The 22,204-nt window shown below is 55.1% G+C and overlaps 1 protein-coding gene across 2 annotated transcripts; it reads left to right on the forward strand.

Moving 5' to 3' along the window:
- Nucleotides 1-269: 269 nt before the first annotated feature.
- ARID5A (AT-rich interaction domain 5A) lies at nt 270-15,826 on the forward strand. 2 transcript variants are annotated; one of them, XM_045550141.1, is made up of 7 exons: nt 270-378; nt 10,931-11,046; nt 12,552-12,690; nt 12,996-13,048; nt 13,458-13,555; nt 13,798-13,957; nt 14,277-15,826. In XM_045550141.1, exons 1-7 carry the CDS (start codon nt 375-377, stop codon nt 15,498-15,500), a joined length of 1,794 nt encoding a protein of 597 aa, XP_045406097.1. In that variant the 5' UTR covers nt 270-374; the 3' UTR covers nt 15,501-15,826. The 2 variants fall into 2 exon arrangements, with proteins under 2 accessions (XP_045406097.1, XP_045406098.1); XM_045550142.1 differs by lacking the exons at nt 270-378; nt 12,552-12,690 and having other exon boundaries at nt 11,028-11,046.
- The last annotated feature ends 6,378 nt before the right edge of the window (nt 15,827-22,204 follow it).

Consider the following 22,204-nt stretch of genomic DNA (forward strand, 5'->3'; position numbering starts at 1 on the left):
CAGTGCCCTGCTGAGAGCAAGGATTTTTTCCAGGCTCTAGTTTTGCCTCTAGGGAAACTGAGGCACAAGGCAGCAATGGGTGTCCTGCCTCAGCCCCTCTAGGTGAGGAACCTATTCCAGGTGTCCGGGTCTATAAGCCAAGGAAGGGGGGGCGCACTACAACTCCCAGTGATCCCCGGGCTCAGGGGGCGGCTCCAGCCCCGGCGAAAGAACGGAGCCCACCAATGGGAGCCCAGAGCGGAGCGGGGCGGGGCGGAGCTGCGGGGAGGCGGCCGGCGAGCGCCGCCGAGAGCCAGTAGCGCCGAGAGCGCTGGGTCCGGAGAGTCGCGTGGGCCGAGGGTCTCGGGGTGGGCGCCGCGGGACCTCGCCGGGCCATGGGTAAGCGCTCTGCGGCCCGGCCCGGAACGGGGCTCGGCGGCCCCGGTGGGAGGGCTCAGGTGTCGGCGCCGGGTCTCCTCCAGCCCTCGTGGCCGTCGGTGCGGCTTTGGGGGCCGGAGGGGGCCCTGGGGTGGTCTCCGGGGCGGGGGCGCGGGGGAGCGAGCCCGGTCCAAGGCGCCAGTGCCCCGCGCCCGGGGCGGGAGGGGTGAGGCTGGGTGTCTGCGCGCGCTCTTCGAAAAAAGGAAAGATAAAAAGTTTTGGCGGCCAGGGGCTTCCCGGGCATTTATCTCGAAACTCTTTTCACCGTCTCTTGCCTGAAATTTACCAAGCCCTGTACGATTCTGTCATCCCACTTCCTGTTGCGGTTTCAATCTCGAGCTGGTCTCAGCTAATTTGTTGTGACAGCTGTCAGCAGCAGCTTCTCTGCCTCCCGGCCCCCGCCCCCGCCCCCCGTGACATCCCGGTGGGTTCTCAGAAGCCGCCGGCGCCGTCGAGAAGAGGCGCCGGGCCGGTGGGCGCGCGGGCGCTTTCCACTGCGGCCGCCGTTTCCTGAAAGGGACCGCGCGGGTTTTGAAGAACTTGCTCAATGCGCTTTGAAGAATCGACTGTTCCTCTTTCAGCCGAGGGGTGTGCCGATCGTTCGGCGGTTACCAGCTTCTCGCCCGTACTTTTCTTTTCCCTTTTCTCGTTTCTTCTCTGGTCTCTCCCTTCTTGTCTCCTGTCCACCCTCCCCAGCTCCCGGCAGGAAAGAGGTAGCTTCCCTCTTTGCCCTCCTCTTTTTTCTTTTGTCTGTCCTCTTCTTTCCCCCAGGGTTTCCAGGAGGGACAGGGTGGCGGCCGGGGAGTGGAGGGGGAAGATAGCGCAGAGGCGCAGGCTGCGAGTGTGCGAGGAGGAGGGGGGGTTCGGCTTCGCGCTCAGCCTGAGCGCCGGGCGCAACCCGGGCGCCGCGTGTCGGTCCCTCCGCAGTGTTCAGGGGTCGCCGCCAGGCTGCGGTCGCGCCACGCTCCACGCCCCGCAGGTGCAGTGGGGCTTGCCGGGCGCAGGACCCCCGAAGGCTCGGATGGTCCCGCGGCACTGCACTGGCCGGGCCCAGCGTCCCTTTGTTCGGGGAGTCTCGGGCTGGCGGGAAGGGGTCCTGCCAGGGCTTAGGGAAGGGTAACAGGTGCCTCTTGCCCGCCCCCCCCCCCCCAAGCCTCACTGTTGGGAACCGACGCAGCGTCGGGGTCTGTGCCGGCAGACGACGCTAAGATAGAGGAGGGGTGGGTGGCGGCTCCCAGCCACCAGAACAGAGTTCCAGAGTCCATTCTGGGCCCCGGGACCCACCTGGGGCCTAAAACTTGGCATGGCGGAGATAGAATGAACCTCGGAGAATCTGTCTCTGATGTTGGGTGACATCTTGGACAAGTCTTTTAATATCTCTGGGCCTTGTTTCTCCAGAGGTGGAATGGGAATATAGGAAACAATCACAGAGGGAATTACTGTTATCAAATATTACCCAGAGTTGGTAGGGAGCGACGTGCAGGGGGAGGGGAGGTTTCAACCCCATCCCGGCATAGGATATTTTAGGGCATCCCAGAGCTGGGTAAAGAGGGACAGGGAGCCCCAGGGGGGCTTGGGAGTTGGTAGTCTCACATTTGGTGCTCCCCGAACCCCCCTCCCTTTCTGTGCCCTTTCAAGGCCCTTATCTTGGCCAGAGTTGCTCCAAGATCTACCCCACTCTCCCTCCCGCAGCTGACGTGCTGAGGCTGGGCTGTCGTGTGAGCTGCACTCTGCACCCCGGTGGGGAGAGGGTCCCATGTCCAGCTCCTCTGTCCTCATTGCTGGCTCCAGCGCAGCCCTTGGCAGGTCCCTCCTCCTCAAACAACCCACTGGAGCAAGCTCCACGCAGACTTCACCAGGCAGCCAGCTCTGGGCCACGGAGTGGACTGGCTGCTTCAAAGACTGTCTTTGTTTCTGCTCCAGCTCAAGCTCGGAGAAACTTAAGCCAACAACCTCAGGCGAGGGGGTGGGGCAGTGTCTGCTGGTTGTTATTGAGGCTGCTGTTACCATTATTGTGGTAATTGACGCAGTGTTCCCAGTCAGTAACTTTTCATGAAAGGAAGTGTCACTTCCTTCCCATCACAGGGAGGGTGACTGGGGAGGGCCAGAGAAGGGGGAGGGTGTGAACCCCAGCAGGCCCAGTAAACGCTAGGGCTGTGTGGCCTTAGAATAGTCACAGCCCCTCTCTGAGCATTAGGGGCATATAGGATCAAGTGTGCTCATCCTGCTTCCACGGGGCTGATGTTTCCAGAGCACCTGCTGGTGGGGGAGTGAGGTACCCTGGGGGAGTGAACAGGACAGGCAGGCTTCAGATCTTGCCAAGCTCAGCTGTGGTTTGTTGGGGAAGCCTCATTTCTGGCTTTCTTCTGCTTAGAACATTGCGCCTGTGGAGTGTAGCACGCTAGATGGGGAAACTGTGGTGCAGAAGCGGCGACTGACTTGGTAAAAGATGCATCTTTGTGGTGCCAGCGCCCCCTGCCCCATCTCTGCTCTTGCCCCACTCTCATCTGATGTCAGCCCACTGTCTGGCAGGGCAGAGGGGCAGGTTCACAGGGGCCCCTGGACTTCCCGCCACCCAAGGCTGGGTGAGACATCTGCAGTTTGTCTTCAGTGACTCTTCCTCCGCTGGGCTCCCCAGACGCAGCACCTTCCCCTTCCACCTTTGCACTACTCCCCCTACCCCTTCCCCAGGTAGGCTGCTCCCTGGCTAGGAGCTGGCCCCTACTCTCTCCAGGTCACAGGTCGCAGCTTCTTAAAGGAATCTCGATAGGTGTCAACAGTTTTGATACCTCCTTATAGTTATAATTTAGGAGTTATAATCTCCTTCCTCAAGATTATGGAGATAACACCCCTTATTCAAAGGTGATGGGGCCTCGAGGCCAGGGAAGTTGATTTACTGGTGAGGGCTGTAGAAGCCCTGCCTCCCACTGCCCCTGCCCCACCCCCACCCCCTGCCCGAGCTGCGCACCTTTCTGAAGGTGTGGCGTTTTGACGGGCCCCTCCCATCTCAGGGCATGGCTGCTTTAGTAGTCAATGGAGACCAGCTCATGTTAGCAGAGTAACAGGGGTGATGTGCTGGGAGCCTGCAGAGTCACTGAGGGAAAGCAAGCAAGTTTGCACCCTTTGAGCACAGATAAGGAACTTGGGGTGTTCCTGTTCCCACTTAAAAAAAAAAAAACCTCTAAGCTGGGTGCAGTGGTATGTGCCTGTGATCCCATCTATTTGGGAGGCTGAGGTGGGAGGAGGGATTGAGCCCAGGAGTTTGAGTCAAGCCTGGGTAACATAGCAAGACCTCGTCTCAAAAAAAAAAAAAAAAAAAAAAAGAATAAAACTCTAGATCTCAGGGTTCAGGGTTTTAGAGCAGTGAGACTGCTGTGGTTCTGAATCTTATCTCTGCTACTGGTAAGCTGTGTGACCTCAGGTGAGTTACTGAACTTCTCTGAGCCTCAGGTATTACATCTATTAAAAGGGGGAAATAAAACCCTCTGGGTGGCTGGGAAGATTTAATAAGGCAGTGTACAAGATGCCTGGTCCTAGGCTGGCCACAGCACTGCTTGGAGTTGGCGAAGTGAATCATGTAGAGAGGGAAGTAGGGAATGACTTGAGAATGTGTAGACCTGCCGGAGCATCTTCTGTTGGAATGAGGAACTGAAACTAACCTCTTTATTGCTGTAGTTTTAGGATCTGGGAGCTGAACTTGACTAGACACAAGCATGGAGTTGAACAGAAATCAGGCTCATACACAGGAAGGGCCTTCGGCAAGCCTCTAGCCTAGCACCCTGCCACACCCACTCGTGCCCAGTGAGACACTGGTCACTGAGGCCCCAGGCTCATCTTCTGGTAGAGCCACCTAGCCTCCCTTGGTCCTCTTCCCAGCAATGAAATGAGGAAATCAGAGGGGGCTCGTGAAGTCTTACTATTATCAGGGCTTTTCTAACACTATTATCTAACTACACAAAACTCGAGAAACAAACTAGAAATAACGTCAACAGGAAAGGCACAGAGCTTTAAGAAGGAACTTCTGAGGACTGCGTAGGGGAACCTGAGTCATTGGAGACACGTCCTGAAAGAAAGATGCAATATCATAAAGGTGTTATTCCTCCTCAAAGTGGTTTCTAAACTTAAATGCAATCAAAACCCTAGTGGTTGTATTTTTTTTTAAGAGAATGTGACAAAAATATCCTAAAGTTCAGAGGGAATATTTTAAAAAGAAGGGTACTATTGGGTGGCTTGCCCTCTGGATAGTAACTTGTTTTACAAAGCTACAAAAATTAAAACAGAGGCCGGGCGCGGTGGCTCACGCCTGTAATCCTAACACTCTGGGAGGCCGAGGCTGGCGGATTGTTTGAGCTCAGGAGTTCGAGACCAGCCTGAGCAAGAGCGAGACCCTGTCTCTACTAAAAATAGAAAGAAATTATATGAACAGTTAAAAATATATATATAGAAAAAATTAGCCATGGTGGCGCATGCCTGTAGTCCCAGCTACTCGGGAGGCTGAGGCAGGAGGATCGCTTGAGCCCAGGAATTTGAGGTTGCTGTGAGCTAGGCTGACGCCACAGCACTTTAGCCTGGGCAACAGAGTGAGACTCTGTCTCAAAAAAAAAAAAAATTAAAACAGTGTGCACAGGTCCCAGCATTCCACAGTGGATGAAACAGAATAGAAAGTCCAGAAATAGTCCCAGATGTGTTCCTTGTAAGCACTGAGATTGTGGGGAAAGTAACATTTCAAGTCATTGGGGGATGGAGTCGCTCAGTCAATACAGGGACCACCTAACCAATGGGGGAAAAAGGTGGTTAAGATCCCTATCTCATACCTTATACCAGAATAGATTCCAGATGTGTAAAAAGTAAACAGTGGAACAGTCATCACCATTATCATCATTATTGTTTCCTGAATGGAAAAAGTCATGTCTGAATGACATTCTTGTGGAGAGCAGTTTTCTTTCTTTCATTGGATATACCTCCCTGGTTACAAATGGGACATCCACAGTGTTGTGCAGGGAGGGACGGACCTACACGCGCAAGCTCAGAGTGAGGAACTCAGTGCTGCCGCTGCAGCAGTCACACAGAGGCCAGCGGGGTTCTCCTGCCTCTGAGTGGGGGGAGCCGGGAGACTGGGCCTCCCGCTTCATAAGCCCCTTCCCTGTGCTGCAGCACTGGGAGGGGGCCCAGCCCTGCTGTGCATTGGGAGGTGCGAGAGCTGGGAGACAGGACAACGTGCCCAACGTCTATGGCAGTGGGTTTCAAACCTACTTTTCATTGTAGAACCCTTTTTGCAAATGAAGATTTAATAGAACCCTGATCTATTGGGATAATGGTCATGGAAAGGGAGGGATTAGGGCAGCCAGCAACAGGACAAAGGCCCCAGAGAAAGAGGGAGAGGACCCTCCCTCTCACCCAGCTAAGGCTGCAGAAGCAGGAGCCCAAAGGCTTGCAGCCCAGAAGGCCCCGCCAGGCAGAGAGGTAGCCCTGGCTGGGTGAGAATGGAGGCCAAGTTCATTTGGGGACTCAGCTGGACACAGAGATAAAGAGTGTTTCCCTTTGTGGCTTAAGGTGACAGCTCTAATCCCTTTGCCATCTGGGGTTAAACGGGCTTGGATTGTTGACCTCCTTTCCTGGTAACCCAAGTACCCAACTCCAGGAGATTTTCCCAAGTGTGGCCCAGGCAGAGCTTGCAAACTCTGGAACCAAGCAGAAGGGACTAGGGATCCTCTGGCCCCATGGTTCTCGGCCTGGCTGGCCGCTGGGATCCCCTGGGGAGCTTTAAACTCTGATGATGTCCCATGCAGGACCTTAAATCAGACTCTGGGTGGGGCCCAGGCATCAGTGTCTTTAAAATGCTTGTCCAGGTGATGCTAATGGGTCCTGCTGAGCAAGTTTGCAGGAGGGCTCCAGCGAGAAGCCCTGGTCACACTCAGACAAATGCAGTCCTTTGATGCTGAGGCCCTGAGCAGCAGGAGTTGAGGGAGGGGGAGGGTGTGCAGGCAGAGTGCAGCCGGCAGGAGGGAAGGAGACGAGCTGGCTTCTTTGGATTCTTCATCAAGGCTTTGCAAATGTGGATAATAAGCACTGCAGCCGCTGGTCAGGCAGACTGTTTTGAATCCTGGTCACCCAGGGAGGCCAGCAACTTTCTGGCTTCAGTTTCCCCGTCTTTAAAACAGGATCCCTCGTGGGACTAAATGAGAGAACATACAGGGATATCTGGCTTTATTGTGCTTTGGTTTTTTTGCAAATTGAAGGTTTGCGGCAACACTGTGTTGAGCGAGTCTGCGCCATTTTCCCAACAGCATGTGCTCACTTCCTGTCTGTGTCATATTTTGGTAATTCTTGAAATATTTCACATTTTTCCATTATTATTATATCTGTTATGGTGATCTGTGATCAGTGACCTTTGATCATACTATTGTAATTGGTTTCGGGCGCCATGAACCACACCCAAATAAGACAGCAAACTTGATTGATCGACATCGTGTGTGTTCTGAGGGCCCCACTGGCTGGCCGTTCCCCCCTGTCCCAGGCCTCCCTATTCCCTGTCACACAATAATATTGAAATTAGGCCAATTGGCCGGGCGCGGTGGCTCACGCCTGTAATCCTAGCTCTGGGAGGCCGAGGCGGGTGGATCGCTCGAGGTCAGGAGTTCGAGACCAGCCTGAGCAAGAGTGAGACCCCGTCTCTACTAAAAATAGAAAGAAATTATCTGGCCAACTAAAAATATATATACAAAAAATTAGCCGGGCATGGTGGCTCATGCCTGTAGTCCCAGCTACTCGGGAGGCTGAGGCAGTAGGATCGCTTAAGCCCAGGAGTCTGAGGTTGCTGTGAGCCAGGCTGATGCCATGGCACTCACTCTAGCCCGGGCAACAGAGCGAGACTCTGTCTCAAAAAAAAAAAAAAAAAAAGAAATTAGGCCAATTAATAACTACAATGGCCTCTAAATGTTCAAATGAAAGGTAGAGTCGCACATCTCTCACACTAAACCAAAAGCTAAAAGTGACAAAGCTTAGTGGAAGGAATGTTGAAAGCTGAGAAGGGCTGAAAGCTGGGCCTCTTGGCCAGTTTGCCAAGTTCTGAATGCAAAGGAAAGCGCTTCAAGGAAATAAGAAAGTGCTACTTTAGTGAACACCTGAGTGAAAAGAAAGTGAGATGTCTTACTGCTGACATGGGGAAAGTTGTAGTGGTATGGATAGATCAAACCAGCCACAACATTGCCTTAAGCCAAAGCCTAATCCAGAGCAAGGGGCTAACTCTCTTCGTTCTGTGAAGGCTGAGAGAGGTGAGGAAGCTGCAGAAGAAAAGTTGGAAGCTAGCAGATGTTGGTTATGAGATTTAAGGAAGGAAAGAACTTTACACCTCATACTGTAACCCAAAAGTATGCGGTGAAGGCCGGGGGCAGTGACTTGTACCTGTAATGCTGGCACTCTCAGAAGCTGAGGCAGGAGGATCACTTGAGCTCAGAAGTTTGAGACCAGCCTGAGCAAGAGCGAGACCCCATCTCTACTAAAAATAGAAAAATTAGCTGGCCATGGTGGCCTGTGCCTGTAGTCCCAGCTACTCAGGAGGCTGAGACAGGAGGATCACTTGAGCACAGGAGTTTGAGGTTACAGTGAACTACAATGACTACCCAATGCACTTTACCCAGGTGACAGAGTAAGACTGTCTCAAAAAACAAACAAAAAAACCAAGGTGAAGCAACAAGTGCTGATATAGAAGCTACAGCAAGTTATCCAGGAGATTTAGCAAAGATCAGTGATGAATGTGGCTACACTAAACAACAGATTGTCAATATAGACAAAGCAGCTTTATATTGGAAGAAGATGCCATCTAGGACTTTAATGGCTAAAGTGAAGTCAATGCTTGGCTTCAAATATAGGCTGATTTTAAGGGCCAGTGCAGCTGGTGACTTTAAGTTGAACCCGGTGTTCATTTACCATTCCGAAAATCCTAAATCCCTTAAGAATTATGCTAGTTCTATTCTACCTATGCTCTATAAATGGAAAAACAAAGCCTGGATGACAGCACATCTGTTTATACCATGGTTTACTGAACATTTTAAGCCCACTATTGAGACCTACTGATCAGAAAAAGATTCATTTCAAAATATTACTTCTCGTTGACAATGCACCTGGTCACTCAAGAGCTCTGACGGAGATGTACAAGGAGATTAATGTTGTTTTCATGCCTCCTAACACAGCATCCATTCTGCAGCCCATGGATCAAGGAGTAATTTCTACTTTCAAGCCTTATTATTTAAGAAATACATTTTGTAAGGCTATAGTTGCCATAGATAGTGATTCCTCTGATGGATCTGGGCAAAGTCAGCTGAAAACCTGAAAAGGATTCATCATTCTAAATGCCATTAAGAACATTCATGATTAATAGGAGGAGGTCAAAATATCAATATTAACAGGAGTTTGAGGGAAACTGATTCTAATCCTCATGTGTGACTTTGAGGTGAACCAGACTTCAGTGGAGGAAGGCACTGCAAATGAGGCGGAAACAGCAAGAGAACTAGAATTAGAAGTGGAGCCTGAATTGCTGCAATCTCATGATAAAACTTGAAAGGATGAGGAGTCCCTTCTTACGCATGAGCAAAGAGTGGTTTCTTGAGATGGAATCTACTCCTGGTGAAGATGCTGTGAACATTGTTGAAATGACAACAAGGATTTAGAATATTACCTAAACTTAGTTGACAAAGCAGTGGCAGGGTTTGAGAGGATTGGCTCCAATTTTGGAAGAAGTTTACTGTGGGTGAAACGCTATCAGACAGCATCCTATGTTTCAGAGAAATTTTTCGTGAAAGGAAGAGTCAATCAATGCAGCAAACTTCGTTTTCGTCTTATTTTTTAAGCAATTGCCACAGCCACCCCAACCTTCAGCAATCCCTACCCTGATGAGTCAGGCAGCCATCAACATCGACATGAGACCCTCCATCAGCAATAAGATTACAACTTGAGGGCTCAGATGATCGTTAGCATTTTTTAGCAATAAAGTATTTTTAAATTAAGGTATTACGCTGTTTTTGGAGACATGCTGTTGTACACTTAATAGACCATAGTACAGTGTAAACATAGCTTTTATATGCACTGGGAAGCCAAAAAATTGTGTGACTAGCTTTATTGTGATACTCGCATTATCATGGTTGTCTGGAACTGAACCCACAGTATCTCCAAGGTGTGCCTGTATGTGAAAGAGCCAGGGACACAGAGCCGAGGACCCACACAACACGAGAGAGTAGTTGCAGGCTTAGCAGCACTCGCCTGAACAACTATCAAAGGGGAGACCATTCAGTGGCCAAAGATCTAACACCACGTGCCTCTGGGTCATGTTGGTGTGGGTTTGTTCCCAAGGACATTGTCTTTCTGTCCGGGATAAAGGGGAAATCTCACAGATTCCCAGCAATAAGAACTTCCTGAGCTGGAGTGAACCAGGAGTATGGCGCAGTCCATATTAGATTAACAAGAAGAAAACAGAACAGAAAGGAAGGTTGTCAAAAGAGGTGGGTTCCTGGTGTGGGATCCGCTGCCAACCTGCCACGTGGCCTGAGGCAGTTTCCAATGGTTGTGTTTTTTGCAATGGCAGAGGTGTTGAATTTTTGCAAACATCAGCACACAGGGGCTCTTAGTAAAATAGAGCCCATGGTTCCTCCTGCCTCCATGTAGGTCTGTCGTGAGCCTCACTCATTCTAGCTTACTGGCGCCTACTGTGTGGGTGCTGGGAGGCCTCACTGAGCTATCAGAGGGCCAGATGGGCAACAGGCAGTTCAATCAGATGGCTGTGAATAGCTGAGGGTGACAAGAATGGCAGAGGCCACCCAGAGGAAGGGACTTACCAGCAGAGACCTGAAGGGTGACCAGGACCCTTGCAGGTGAGTGGAGCCTATGGCCTAATTAGGGGCAGTCAGAATTAGGCAGTTGCTCAGGGAAAAGTCAGATGTGTCACAAACAGGCATGTACTGTCTTCTTGATCATTCCTGGAGGAAATCCTGTCCAAGCATGGCAATGGTGCTTTGGGGGCCCACAGACGGGAGCCTCAGCAGCTGCCCGGGTGAGGCTGAGCTGCTGTGAAACTCCGCGCCTGAACGTGGGGCAGGCTCTGGAGACAGGGTTGCCCCAAGCACCACGGCCCAAGCCTGCCCCCTTTGCCTGGCCCCAAGGCGGTTTAGGGTGTCCTTTAAAGACATGGGGAGATGGCTGGAGTAGAGGAGAGAAAAGAAGCAGGTGTGGAGCAGGCGGGGCTGGGTTGGGGTGAGGGGAGAGGAGGGTCAGCAGGGGCAGTCATGGGAGCCCGTGTGTGTGTGTGTGTGTGTGTGTGTGTGTGTGTGTGTGTGTGTGTGTGTGTGTGTGTGTGTGTGTAGGGACAGCCTGCGTGCAGACAGGGACGTACCCCTTTCCCCTGGCCAATTCCAGTTGAGGGTGGGAGACCTCTCCCTGGTCACCTGTTCCTCCCTACCTGTATCTCATGTGCTCTTTCTCCCTCCCCTCCCCTTCTCTCCTCTTCCCTCTCTCCTTGCAGCACCCCCTGTCAAAGGGAAAAGGAAACAGTCAGAGGAGGGTGACCCCCTAGACCCACCCACGTCCCCTAAACCCGATGGTGAGCAGAGCAGGAGCCAGAGCCCCATCCAGCTGGAGGTGAGTTGCTGACTCCCGCGGGGGCTCTTCCCTGCCACCCTCACCTGTGCTCAGACTCCGGGTAAACCTGGAGACCCACCCCCCAAGCTCTCAGGAGGGAAACGGTCCCTATACCCCACCTGCCAGGCAGGTTGGGGGGACTCACCCTTCACCCACAGTTTTTGTAGCAGAGCCCTTTTTTCAGATGAAGATGACCTGGCACCTTGATCCATAAAACAGACAAAAGCACGATTCTATGATGTAAAACTACACGTACATCCATCCCTCCACATTTGTAATGTGGACGCACAGAGTCGCTCGGTGAGCTCAGCAAGGCTATTTTGATGAGCGCAGAACTGGAAACGGGGGCTGCGGGTGGCATCTTTGGAGCACAGTCAGCCTCAGCTTCCATTTGCTTTGGTGGCGCAGACTGGAGAAAATACCCTGATTCATGTAGAAAAGTGGTTGCAAATGGTAATAGTCTTTGACCACTTGCCTGGGACTCAGTGGAAAGGACTAGAAGGGCAGACTCCGAGAGCAGCCCTGAGAGCCCGCCTTCTGAGGTCTGCACACTGCAGCCCCCGGGTCTCTGGCATGTTACAACTTCATAGGTAACACATGGGTTTGTGTGTCATTTATTATCAGAGGGTTTTAGTACCTTAAAAATGCTGAAATATTGTAGAAGACATTTACAATTAAAAAAAGGTAAAAACACTGAAATAAACTTGAGTCAAATATTTTTGGAACACATGGCTCTCTGCACTGTTCTAGGCCCAGATGGTCTATGTCCTTCTGGGAGCTGGGCATTCTCCAAGCAGGAGCCTACCTTGGGCCAGGACATGGGCCTTGGGCCCTCAGCCCAGCTCAACCATACGCCACCACCCCGAGCCACCTGCCTGATGAAGCTTCAGCAGGAATTGCCCCTCTGGGACTGGCAACCAAAAGTCCTGTGTACCTGACAGCAACATGCCAGTAGACACCCAGAGCTTGTACTCCGTAAATTCAGTACGGCAGGCTGGTGGATCAGACAGGCAGCCACCAGGGCAGAGGCTCAGTGGACGCAGGCCTGGCAGAGCAGCCCCACAGTGCTAGACAGCTTCATTCTTTCAGCTTTCATCCCAGGGGCCCTGGGGACACAGACTCTGCCCTGCAGAAGTTCACAGTCTGGCAGAGGAGCTAAGACACAGATGTAACAAAATTAAGAGCAAGGTGAAGAAGTGATCCTGGCCTGGAGAAGGCTGGGGACCGTTCCTGTGGCCGTCTCTGGCGCCACCTGCTCTGGGCTGCCAGGCCTCTGGGGAGGTCCTGGACTCCAGCCCCCGTCGTTGGGCCGGGGCACCAAGAGCTGACACCTGTGCCCTGTCGGACCCAGGAAGTCACTCCAGCCCAGAGCAGTGGGCTGGGTGCTCTTGGGGAGCCTGGGGTTGGGGCAGGCACCTTTTCCCTCTCCACAGCTGGTGGTTTCCGCTTGTCCCCAGCCACCCACCAACTGGGGCCCATCCCAATGCCTCCCATTCTTTTCCCAGGACTCCCCCGAGGCAGGCGGGGAGCGGGAGGAGGAGCAGGAGCGGGAGGAGGAGCAGGCCTTCCTGGTCAGCCTCTACAAGTTCATGAAGGAGCGACACACGCCCATCGAGAGGGTGCCCCATCTCGGCTTCAAGCAGAGTGCGTCCCTGGGGTGCAGGCAGGGAGGGGGGCCTGGTAGGGGACCCCACCCAGGCAGGGCATTGGGCAGGCACCTCCACTCTGGGCGACCCTGGATGCTGCCAGCCTACCAGGGTTGCGAATAGGATGCCCCCTCCATGCTCGGGGATGGGTGGAGCTGGATTCCATCCTCACTGGCCGCTGGGCCACCGGTGCACCAGGCCTGGCCTGCCCATCCGTTGCAGTGGCCCTGCGTGGGTGTATGCTGTCTGCTCCTGCCCGCCAGAGCCACAGACTGACAGCAGGCCTGCCCCTCTCTCCTCCAGTTAACCTGTGGAAGATCTACAAGGCAGTGGAGAAGCTGGGGGCCTATGAGCTGGTAAGGAAGGCACCTCCCTGCAGCACCCCAGGGCGAGCCCACCGAGCTGTCCTTGCCTCCAGACAGAAGGGAGAGGCAGATCCCCTTCTTGCCCCTGCCTGCAGCGGGGAGGAGGAGGGGCCTGCCTCCCCGGTCCTGTGCTGCTCAAAGGAGGTTTTCCTCCCTTCCCATCTGTTCTGCCCGCCCGGTGCTCGGAAAGCTGCTTGGGCTGGCAGTCGGGTAGTCCCGGGGAGAGCAGAACTGGCTGGTCGCCCGGCAGCCCCCTCCAACCTCCAGGCCGCTGCCGCTGCCGGAGAGGCAGCTGCAAAACGCAGTTCTTGTCTGGTCCCTGCGAGGCGAACCCAGAGCTATGAGGACCCCGCCGCCAGGGGGCGCCCGCCCGCCGCGCCCTCACATGGTGCCCTTGCAGGTGACCGGCCGCCGCCTCTGGAAGAACGTGTACGACGAGCTGGGGGGCAGCCCCGGCAGCACCAGTGCGGCCACCTGCACGCGCCGCCACTATGAGAGGTATAGCCAGGTGGCCACCGCAAGCCCCGGGGACAGGACACCTGGGCCTTGCCTTTCTGGCCTTGGCCCAGTGAGGGGATGCAGAGGAGGAGCAGGATGTGTCCGCCCCAGCCCCAGCCCCGGGCAGCGGGGCAGTGCTGTATGCGGTCAGGGAGGGAGGGGGACCCAGAGGGGCGTAGAGGAGGCCTGCGGTCGGGGTGGGCCTGGCCCCCTGGCGACCTGCCTGCCCTGCTCCTCCCCAGGCTGGTCCTCCCATATGTGCGGCACCTGAAAGGGGAGGATGACAAGCCGCTGCCCCCCGCCAAGCCCAGGAAACAATACAAGATGGCCAAGGAGCAGCGGGCAGATGACGGGGCCACTGAGAAGCCAAAGAAGACCAAGGAGGAGCGGCGGGTGGACCAGGTGAGTGCCTGCCCTCGCTGTGGCTGCAGGGCTCCCTGCTTAGACACCCCGAACCTGCTCCGAGGGCAGGACCTGCAGGGGTTCCAGGTTCTCTGCAAACGGTTATGCAAGTGGGGTGTGGGCTGGAGCCCACTAGGCCCCATGTCCTGATGCCAGACAGTGTCCACTCAGGACAGGGCACCTTTTGAAGGTTTTGCACAGGAGCACTACAAGGGATAGCAGGGGCCCTGGGCACTCCCAAGACCCTACTGTCTCCAGTGCCCAGGTCAGGATGCATGGCTCACACCCAGGCCTGAGGCGTGGCCTTTTCTCATTCTAGATGATGCCAGGAAAGACCAAAACAGATGTCATGGACCCAGCACCACTGCCCAGCCAGGAGCCCCCCAGGGACAGCACAGAACGGCTGGGCCCGACTTCTGGGCCCTCTCTGCCCTTCGCGGGTGCCAACAGCTGCCCTGAGGCCTATAAGCGGCTCCTGTCCAGCTTCTACTGTAAAGGGACACATGGCATCATGTCACCACTGGCCAAAAAGAAGCTCCTGGCCCAGGTGAGCAAGGCAGAGGCCTTGCAGTGCCAGGAAGAAGGCTGTCGCCATGGGGCGGGTGGCCCCGACAGGGAGCCCCAGGCGTCCCCAGCTGTTCGTCCCCCAGAGAGTCCCCAGAGCCCAGGAAGGCTGGCTGAGAATTCCAGGCACCGGCTGACCCCTCAGGAGGGGTTGCAGGCCCCTGGCAGCAGCCTCAGGGAGGAGGCTCAGGCGGGCCCCTGCCCCTCGGCCCCCATCTTCACAGGCTGTTTCCACGCCTACCCCACCGAGGTGCTGAAGCCTGTCAGCCAGCACCCCCGGGACTTCTTCTCCAGCTTTAAAGATGGGGTGCTCTTGGGGCCTCCCAGCAAAGAGGAGGGACTGTCCGTCAAAGAGCCCCAGCTGGTGTGGGGCGGGGATGCCAACCGCCCCTCTGCATTCCACAAAGGCGGCTCCAGGAAGGGCAGCCTCTACCCCAAGCCCAAAGCCTGCTGGGTGTCCCCCATGGCCAAAGCCCCAGCCAAGAGCCCCGTGCCCCCGCCCGCCTTCCCCAGCAGCCCAGGCCTCTGCAGCAAGCGCAGCCTGGAGGAAGAGGGCTTTGCCCACAGTGGCAAAAAACTGCGGGCAGTGTCTCCCTTTCTTAAGGAGGTGGATGCCAAGGAGTGTGGGGCCAAACCCACAGGGCCCGGCCTGGCTGTCTCCTGCCTGCTGGGCCCAGCCCCCCCTGAGGCCTACAGGGGCACCATGCTGCGCTGCCCGCTGAACTTCGACAGCACCCCGGACCCCTTAAAGGGCCAGGCCACGCTCCCCTTCAGCCCCCTGGTCATCCCAGCCTTCCCAGCCCACTTCCTGGCCACTACAGGCCCCTCACCCATGGCCACTGGGCTGATGCACCTGCCCCCTGCATCCTTCGACAGTGCCCTCCGCCACAGACTTTGCCCGGCTGCATCTGCCTGGCACACACCACCGGTCACAACCTATGCTGCGCCCCACTTCTTCCATCTCAACACCAAGCTGTAGGGCAGAGCGCGCACCACCGTGCTGCACTGTGCAGGGTCTGCCATGGCCTGGGATGAGCAGGTGCTGCCAGGGGCTCTGGGCGACAGCCCACTGACTGGGACACCTGGGCCGTGCCCCAGCCAGGCAGCCTGGCATAGACAAAGAGGAAGGCAGTGGGAACACTGGGTTTGTCTCAAGGAAGCAGCCCGAGCTGCTTGGGAAAGAATGGTGCAGGGTGGCAGTGCCCAGCCAGAGCCCCGAGAGCAGAGGCCAGGAGCTGGATGGGCCACTCAGGGCATCCAGGGAGCCCATGGAAAATCCAATAAAAAGACACCAATGTGAATCTACCCCACTGGAGGTGTGCATGGCGTGGACCTTTGCAAGGGCAGGCGAGATGGAGGCAGGCTCGTGGGTGGGGCTGCCCGTGGGGGAGCGAAGGAGGTGGACCTGGAGCCACCGCCCCACTGAAGAGCGGGTCCAAAGCAAACCTTGGCCTCCTGCTCACATGTCAGCAGCTCTGACACTCGTCCTGTGCCTTCAACCTGCGTTCCTAGTTGAGCCTCCAGGCACCGCCTGTTGCCTTCCTCCTTGTGCACGTGAGGGTCCAAGGCTCAGGGAGGGTAGGTGACTTCCCCAGGTTCCGTCAGCAGGTGAGGAGCTGGGCAGTGTGACTCCAGTGTCCTGAGCTAAGCCGCAGGACCCCAGGTGTCGAGATGAGCCCTGTGGCTGTTATTTGCGCTCCAGCGGGGTGAAGGAGCGACCAGGAAGTTTGATTTGGTCTACCCTGGTGGTGGACGCAGACTCATAGGTGGGAATAGCTGGGGGTTCCCGGGGGAAAGGGGAGTGAAGGGGCCCATCTCAGCCCGAGCATCTGCATTGGAACCAACTCCAGCAGGTCTGATGGTGGCTGCTCCAGGAAACAGAAGTTCTGCAAGTCACAGAAACCTTGCAGCCTAATGCCTCCTTCCTGCAGGCTCCAGATGGGAGCAGCAGCCTTCCAGACTCTCCTTCCCCTCCCTCCACAGGCAGCCTGTTCTCAGAGCAGCTTCACACTTGTCCCTGGGAAAGCAGGACCACTATTGGCCAAGCGGATATCGGATACCGGATATCGGATACCGGGGCTGCAGGCAGCCTTTGACCGAGCCACTGCAACCCGCCCTGCCCTCTGGGGCTGTGGCTGCAGGAATGCTCTTGACCTTAGGCCACAGGAGGGGCAATCTAGTGTGACCTCCTTAGTTCATGGATGGGGAGGCCAATGCCACGAGTGGGAAGGGTCTTGCTTGCCCAGGGCCACCCTTCCCGATGACAGAACCCAGGTCAGGGAACATGCAACATGCCTGGCACCAGGGAGTGGGTGCCCAGGGCAGGAAGGTCACCCTGTCCAGCCTCTGCCTCCCCAGGAGCTGCCTGTGGAGGGTGAGTTCAGGCACAGGTGCCCTCCAAGTGAGACCACTGATGGGGTGGCCAGACAGTAGTGGTCCCGCTGTTAAGAGCACCCTCAGCTCTGCAGGACGTCTCCAATTTCCTTCCTCCCTTCTGAGAGACGCCAAGATGCCGGCCTGGGAATCTGTGTGACCAGCCCCGAGCTCCCGTCTCCCACACAGAGCCATGTGCAGCCCATCTCTGAGCCTCTGGAGGCACCGTCGTTGGCAAAGAATGGGGAGGGGGCTGAGTTCTGCCCACTCTCCAGGCAAACGCCCTGGGTGCTGGACCATAGGTCAACGAATCACATCGCCTGGATAGAGGGGAAGTGAGAGATACCTGTTGTGTGCAGGGACCTACCTGAGATAGGGCAGAGCCGCTGGATCCTCTTCATCTGCAAAGCAACATTGGCCTGGCCCTGGCACAAGGATGGGCAGGTGCCTGGCTCTAGGACTTGGGCGCAGATGGCTCAGGGCTGTGGTTGTGGCGCCCTCTGGAGGCTGGTCTGGAGAATGCACCTTCCCTGTGGGTGTCTGCGTCCCCGGCAGGTGGACTCTGGGCAGGATGCCGCAGAAGATGCTAGAGCTGAATGCAGGTCATGCTTCCTGGGAAACCTCGCCCTGCAGCTCGGTGTGCCAGCTTTACATGATTCTCTCTTTCCCTCTCACGATTCCCGGGGAAGGCCCTGTCCCCATTTACAGCACAGAACGGAGGAGTCCAGCCAGTGCTTCTGTTTCCTCAGTGAGCAGAGTGAGGATGGCGACAGGGGTTGGAGGTCTGGGTGAGGGGAGAAGGAGAACAAGTGAGCTCACACAGTGGAGCAAGGCCACAGCAGGGCGGTGCCCTGGGGGCCCTGGAAAGCAAGAGGCTGCACTCCAGGTCAGTAGCCCTGGTGTGAGCCCAGGAGAGTCTGATGCAGCAGAGAGGCAGAGCCATGGCAACAGAGGGCCATGGAACTGAAGCTGGGGGGTGGAGGAGCCAAGGACGGACAGTGGGACCAAGAGGCTGCTGGGAGATCAGAGATCTGGCTGAGGTCATCTCAGGTATTGGGCACGTTCACAGGACTGAGTGGAGGAAAGGAGGCCAGGACGTGGGGAGCCAGGGGATCGCCACACATGAGGACAGCAGTCATGCTGGGCAAGCAGGGGGGCCAGGGCCAGGGTGGCAGGGAGCAGGGGCGTGGGATGGAGGGACACGGGGTGCACAGCAAGGACATGATGCAGGGGCAGCAACAGGCTCTGGCAGCAAGGGGGCCCCACCCGCCTCCCTCAGGGCAGTGGAGAAGTGGCCACACTGAAGGGGGCTGCAGGGGCACAGTCTGGGGTGGGCACAGCCAAGGGCTGGCAGGGGAAGTGCCAGAGGGGCAGCCAGGAGCCCAGACAGGTGAGAGATGCCTGTGGCTCAGCAAAGACATAGACTCAAGACCAGAGGCTGCCAACAGTGGCATGAGATGTTTAAATGTCTTTTAATATAGTTGCTGGCATTTAAAAATTAGATTTCACATTTAAAAATTTGAATATCAGGCTTCTCTTTAAAAACCAGAATTTCTGGTCACATGGGACCACTTCCTGGAGCTGAGCAGTGGCTGCTGCCCCTTGAACGGGGTGACCTGCCTGTTCACTGCGGTCTCCCCAGCCCTCCTCCCCAAGCCCGAGGGACCCAGCCATCCTCCGCCTGCCACTGCTCAGACTCTAGGCTTCGACTTCCAGGTTCCGAGGCTCCTTCCCATCTTGGGGCTTCTTGGCTCCATGCCTGGGATCCCCACCACCTGCAGGGTCTTGCCACTCGGCCCTTGAGGGGGCAGCAGGTAGAGAGGAACGATCAAGAAGCTGGAAGCCAGAACACAGGCCCTGAGGCCTGGCTCCCCCACGGGGTCAGTGTATCAGAGACGGTCCTCCGGCCTTTCACTCGTAAGCAGCAGAAACAAACCCGACCCAGGCAGGGGAGAGCCTGAGCGACTCAGAACTGCGAGGACAGCTGAACACCCAGACCACGGGGCTCGGGGGACAGAAGTACCTCTCTGGGGCACTGCCATTGGTGAGCTGGAGCCGGCTCCTCCAGGCCCAGAGAGCGGACTGCAGGCAGCTCTTCCCAACTCCACATTCAATGATGCCTGCCAGGAGCTTGAAGCCAAGGCAGGAATATCTACACCCTCTCAGAAATCAGCAACAGCTATAAACCAGGGCTCCTCCCATCCCAAGCCAGTGGTTAATCACCTGCCGCATGCACCGCCACCTGCCTTCTGCCCGTGAGTCCAGCTTAAGGATGCACTTTGAGGAGAGAAGCTGATCCAAGGCCTGTGCTCACCTGTGTTCCCAAGGCCTGTTACCTAGAGGAAGTATGTCTGCCAGGTGAGCAAAACAGCAGCTGCCATGCTGGGGACACCACGTGCATACTTTTCTCTGGGCTTCTGTTTCCTCATCTGTGATATGGAAGTTGAGTCACTTCTACCTCAAGAGTCGCAGGCATGTAGTGAAAGTGCTCTGTAAACTGAAGTTCTGATACACATGGGTTATCACCTCCTTCCCGCCTGGAGTTCTGCTCAGCCGGCCTGACCGCCCCTGCCCTGCCTTTGCCTTATTGCTGTTAAAATCTCTGCCCTCCTGTCTGGCTCTGACTCAGAGTCACCCTGACTTTTGGATCCTGTCTGTGTCTGGGTTCCAAGTCAGTTCCCCCGAGGTAGCAACTCTGACCAAATGATAGTGGTTGTCAGCAGCTTTGAGTTGACTCAGTGTCAAAGTGATGCACTTGATTAGTAATGTCTGCCAAGGCCAGGGGAGGGGAAGGGAAGCAGAGGTTCACCTGCCACACAGTTTTCGTCTCCGTCTTTATGCGTGATGATCTAACCATGCCTGATGATGGTCTGTCTACCGTGGGGCTGACCTCACTGCCACATCTCAGCCGCAGCTCCTGTGCAGAGCTGCCTGGCTGCCCTCCAGCACGAGCAAGGGGTGTGGAGGAACAGGGCTTGGGCTGGGGAGTCAAATCCTAGAAGCCTGGTTTGGACGTCACTTGCCTGAGAGCTATAGCATTGGTGCCTGGGGAGTAATCAGGGAGGCAGCCTCTTGGGAGAAATCACGTAGGCCGTCCAAAAAAGAAAAGAAAAGAAGAGAAAAAGGTCTTTCCACACTGGCTGGAAAAGAGGCATAGTCTAGGGTCCACACCAACTGAGGGGAGTGGAAGTGGAACAAGTCTGGTGTCGTTTCGAGGGTGATTGCTGTGTTTTCGAAATGTGACCCAAATTGCCGGTGGCATGAAGAGGCAGTTCTGTGCACCAGTGATCTTGGCCAATTCAACACTTGACTTTGGAGGAGGGACAGAACCCGCCCTTGATTTGTCCTTCAGAAACAAGGGCCACGGCCCCTCCCTTCCCCACCTCCACACATACACACACACACACACACACACACACACACACACACACACACACGCACGCACGCACGCACGCACCATTGGGACCAGGCAGTGAAAGTTAACGAGGTTTTATTAAAGTTTCTGGGAATCAGAAAGGATGCACAACAAAGACATAACCCACAAGACATGTAACCCTTCTTGAAGCTGCCTCTCCACCCCACCAACCCAGCAGATGCAGTTCCTTGGCATGGCCCAGACCCCCAGCCACCACCTGCAGCTCTGGGCGGCCCCATACCTTGGAATTTGAGCCCAGCTCAACTCATTGCCTCAGAGAAAGGGGAAGGTTTGTTTTCCTTCACCATCTTCTGGAGCTTTTCTCTAAATCCTCATTTCCAGTCCCAGAATTAACATCCTCGCTGTTGGTTGACAGTGCCAGGCCCATTGTTAAACTTTCAAGAATCACCTCTGCTCAGAAGCAGTCATCCAATCAAAATGGCTGGTTTAGGTTAACCTGTATCCCCCACAAAAAGAGATATGTTGAATTCCTAACCCCCAGAATGTGACCTTATTTGGAAATAGGGTTGTTGCAGATGTAATTAGTTAAGATGTGATCACATTAATGTACGGTGGGCCCCTAATCCATGTGACTGGCGTCCTTGTAAGAAGACGACCACATGAAGACACACACACAGGGAGGATGCCACGTGAGGAAGGAGGGGAGTGACGCAGCTACAGGCCAAGGAATGCCGAGTGCCAGCGCACCTCCAGAAGCCAGGAAGGGGCAAGGAGGGATTCCCCTACAGGAGCACGGCCCTGTCGCTACCCTCATGTGACCTTCTAGCCTCCAGAACCGTGAAAGAATAACCATCTGTCATTTTAAACCACCCAGTTTGAAGTCCTGTTGTGGCAGCCCTAGGAAACAAGCATATGGTATTCAAGGGACAACGTATATGTTAAATATCTGCATGAAGAACGTCAATCCCAGTAAACACCGTTTTCCAGGAGACAGTGAAGACACAGGCAGGCTCGGTGCCGTGCAGACCCCAGGAATTATTTTTTCTCACAACCCTTTTATGAGAAAGTTCTACCCATCCCTGGATCCCCCAGGATAACACTAAGGGAAATTGAGTGGGTTGCCCAAGATGACTGCTGGTGACGAAGCCAGGATCTGAATCCTGTCCAGAACCCGACACTTAACCAGGATGTCAGGAGGCAGGGATTACGGGTTGATGATAATGGGACAGAAGCAACCAGGGAAGGAGTCTGGATGATACGGCCACAGCTGAATCCTCTTGCTTTCCTCCGGTTTAAATTTGTTGGCAGGATTTGCCCCCCTCAGTTGTTCTTCAGTTTCCCTTAATCTAGTCCTCTAGGGCAACTCTACAGGGGATCCGAGGAGTAAACTGCTGGTGCATGCAAAAGTGTGCGTGCCGTGTGTGTGTGTGTGTGTGTGTGTGTGTGTGTGTGTGTGTGTATGTGTGCTTGTGTATGTAGGTCTGTGTGTATGCATGTGGATGTGTATACAGGTGTGCATGTGCAGGTAGGCATGCGTGTGTATGCATGTGAGCTTGTGTATGTAGGTCTTTGTGTATGCATGTGCATGTGTGTGTAGGCATGCAGGTGTGCTTGTGCATGTAGGTGTGCATGTGTATGCATGTGTCTGTGCACACACACATGCACATGCGTAGCTACGATATCAAATAAAAGATTGCCCATTTGCCCCATTTCCCTTCTTGCCACATTCCCATATTTCCCAAACCAGGACTTGGGGCATATGGTTTGACAGGAATTTTCTAATTTGGGAATTGAGACATGTGAAAAGAAACGAGGAAACTATTTTTCTTGATTAAAAAATATATAGTGAGATGTGATTTAAAAAAAACAAAACTGGTGCTATACACGGCTGACGCGAATATAATTTATCACGGGCCTCTCACATATATCAAGAC

Source organism: Lemur catta, chromosome 4, assembly GCF_020740605.2.
Source record: "Lemur catta isolate mLemCat1 chromosome 4, mLemCat1.pri, whole genome shotgun sequence".
Classification (NCBI taxonomy): domain Eukaryota; kingdom Metazoa; phylum Chordata; class Mammalia; order Primates; family Lemuridae; genus Lemur; species Lemur catta.

Excerpts from the sequence above, each read along its gene's own strand:
- ARID5A (XM_045550141.1), top strand. Across the intron at positions 13,556-13,797 it reads ACGCGCCGCCACTATGAGAG|GCTGGTCCTCCCATATGTGC; the intron begins GTATAGCCAGGT and ends GCTCCTCCCCAG. Across the intron at positions 13,958-14,276 it reads AGGAGCGGCGGGTGGACCAG|ATGATGCCAGGAAAGACCAA; the intron begins GTGAGTGCCTGC and ends TTCTCATTCTAG.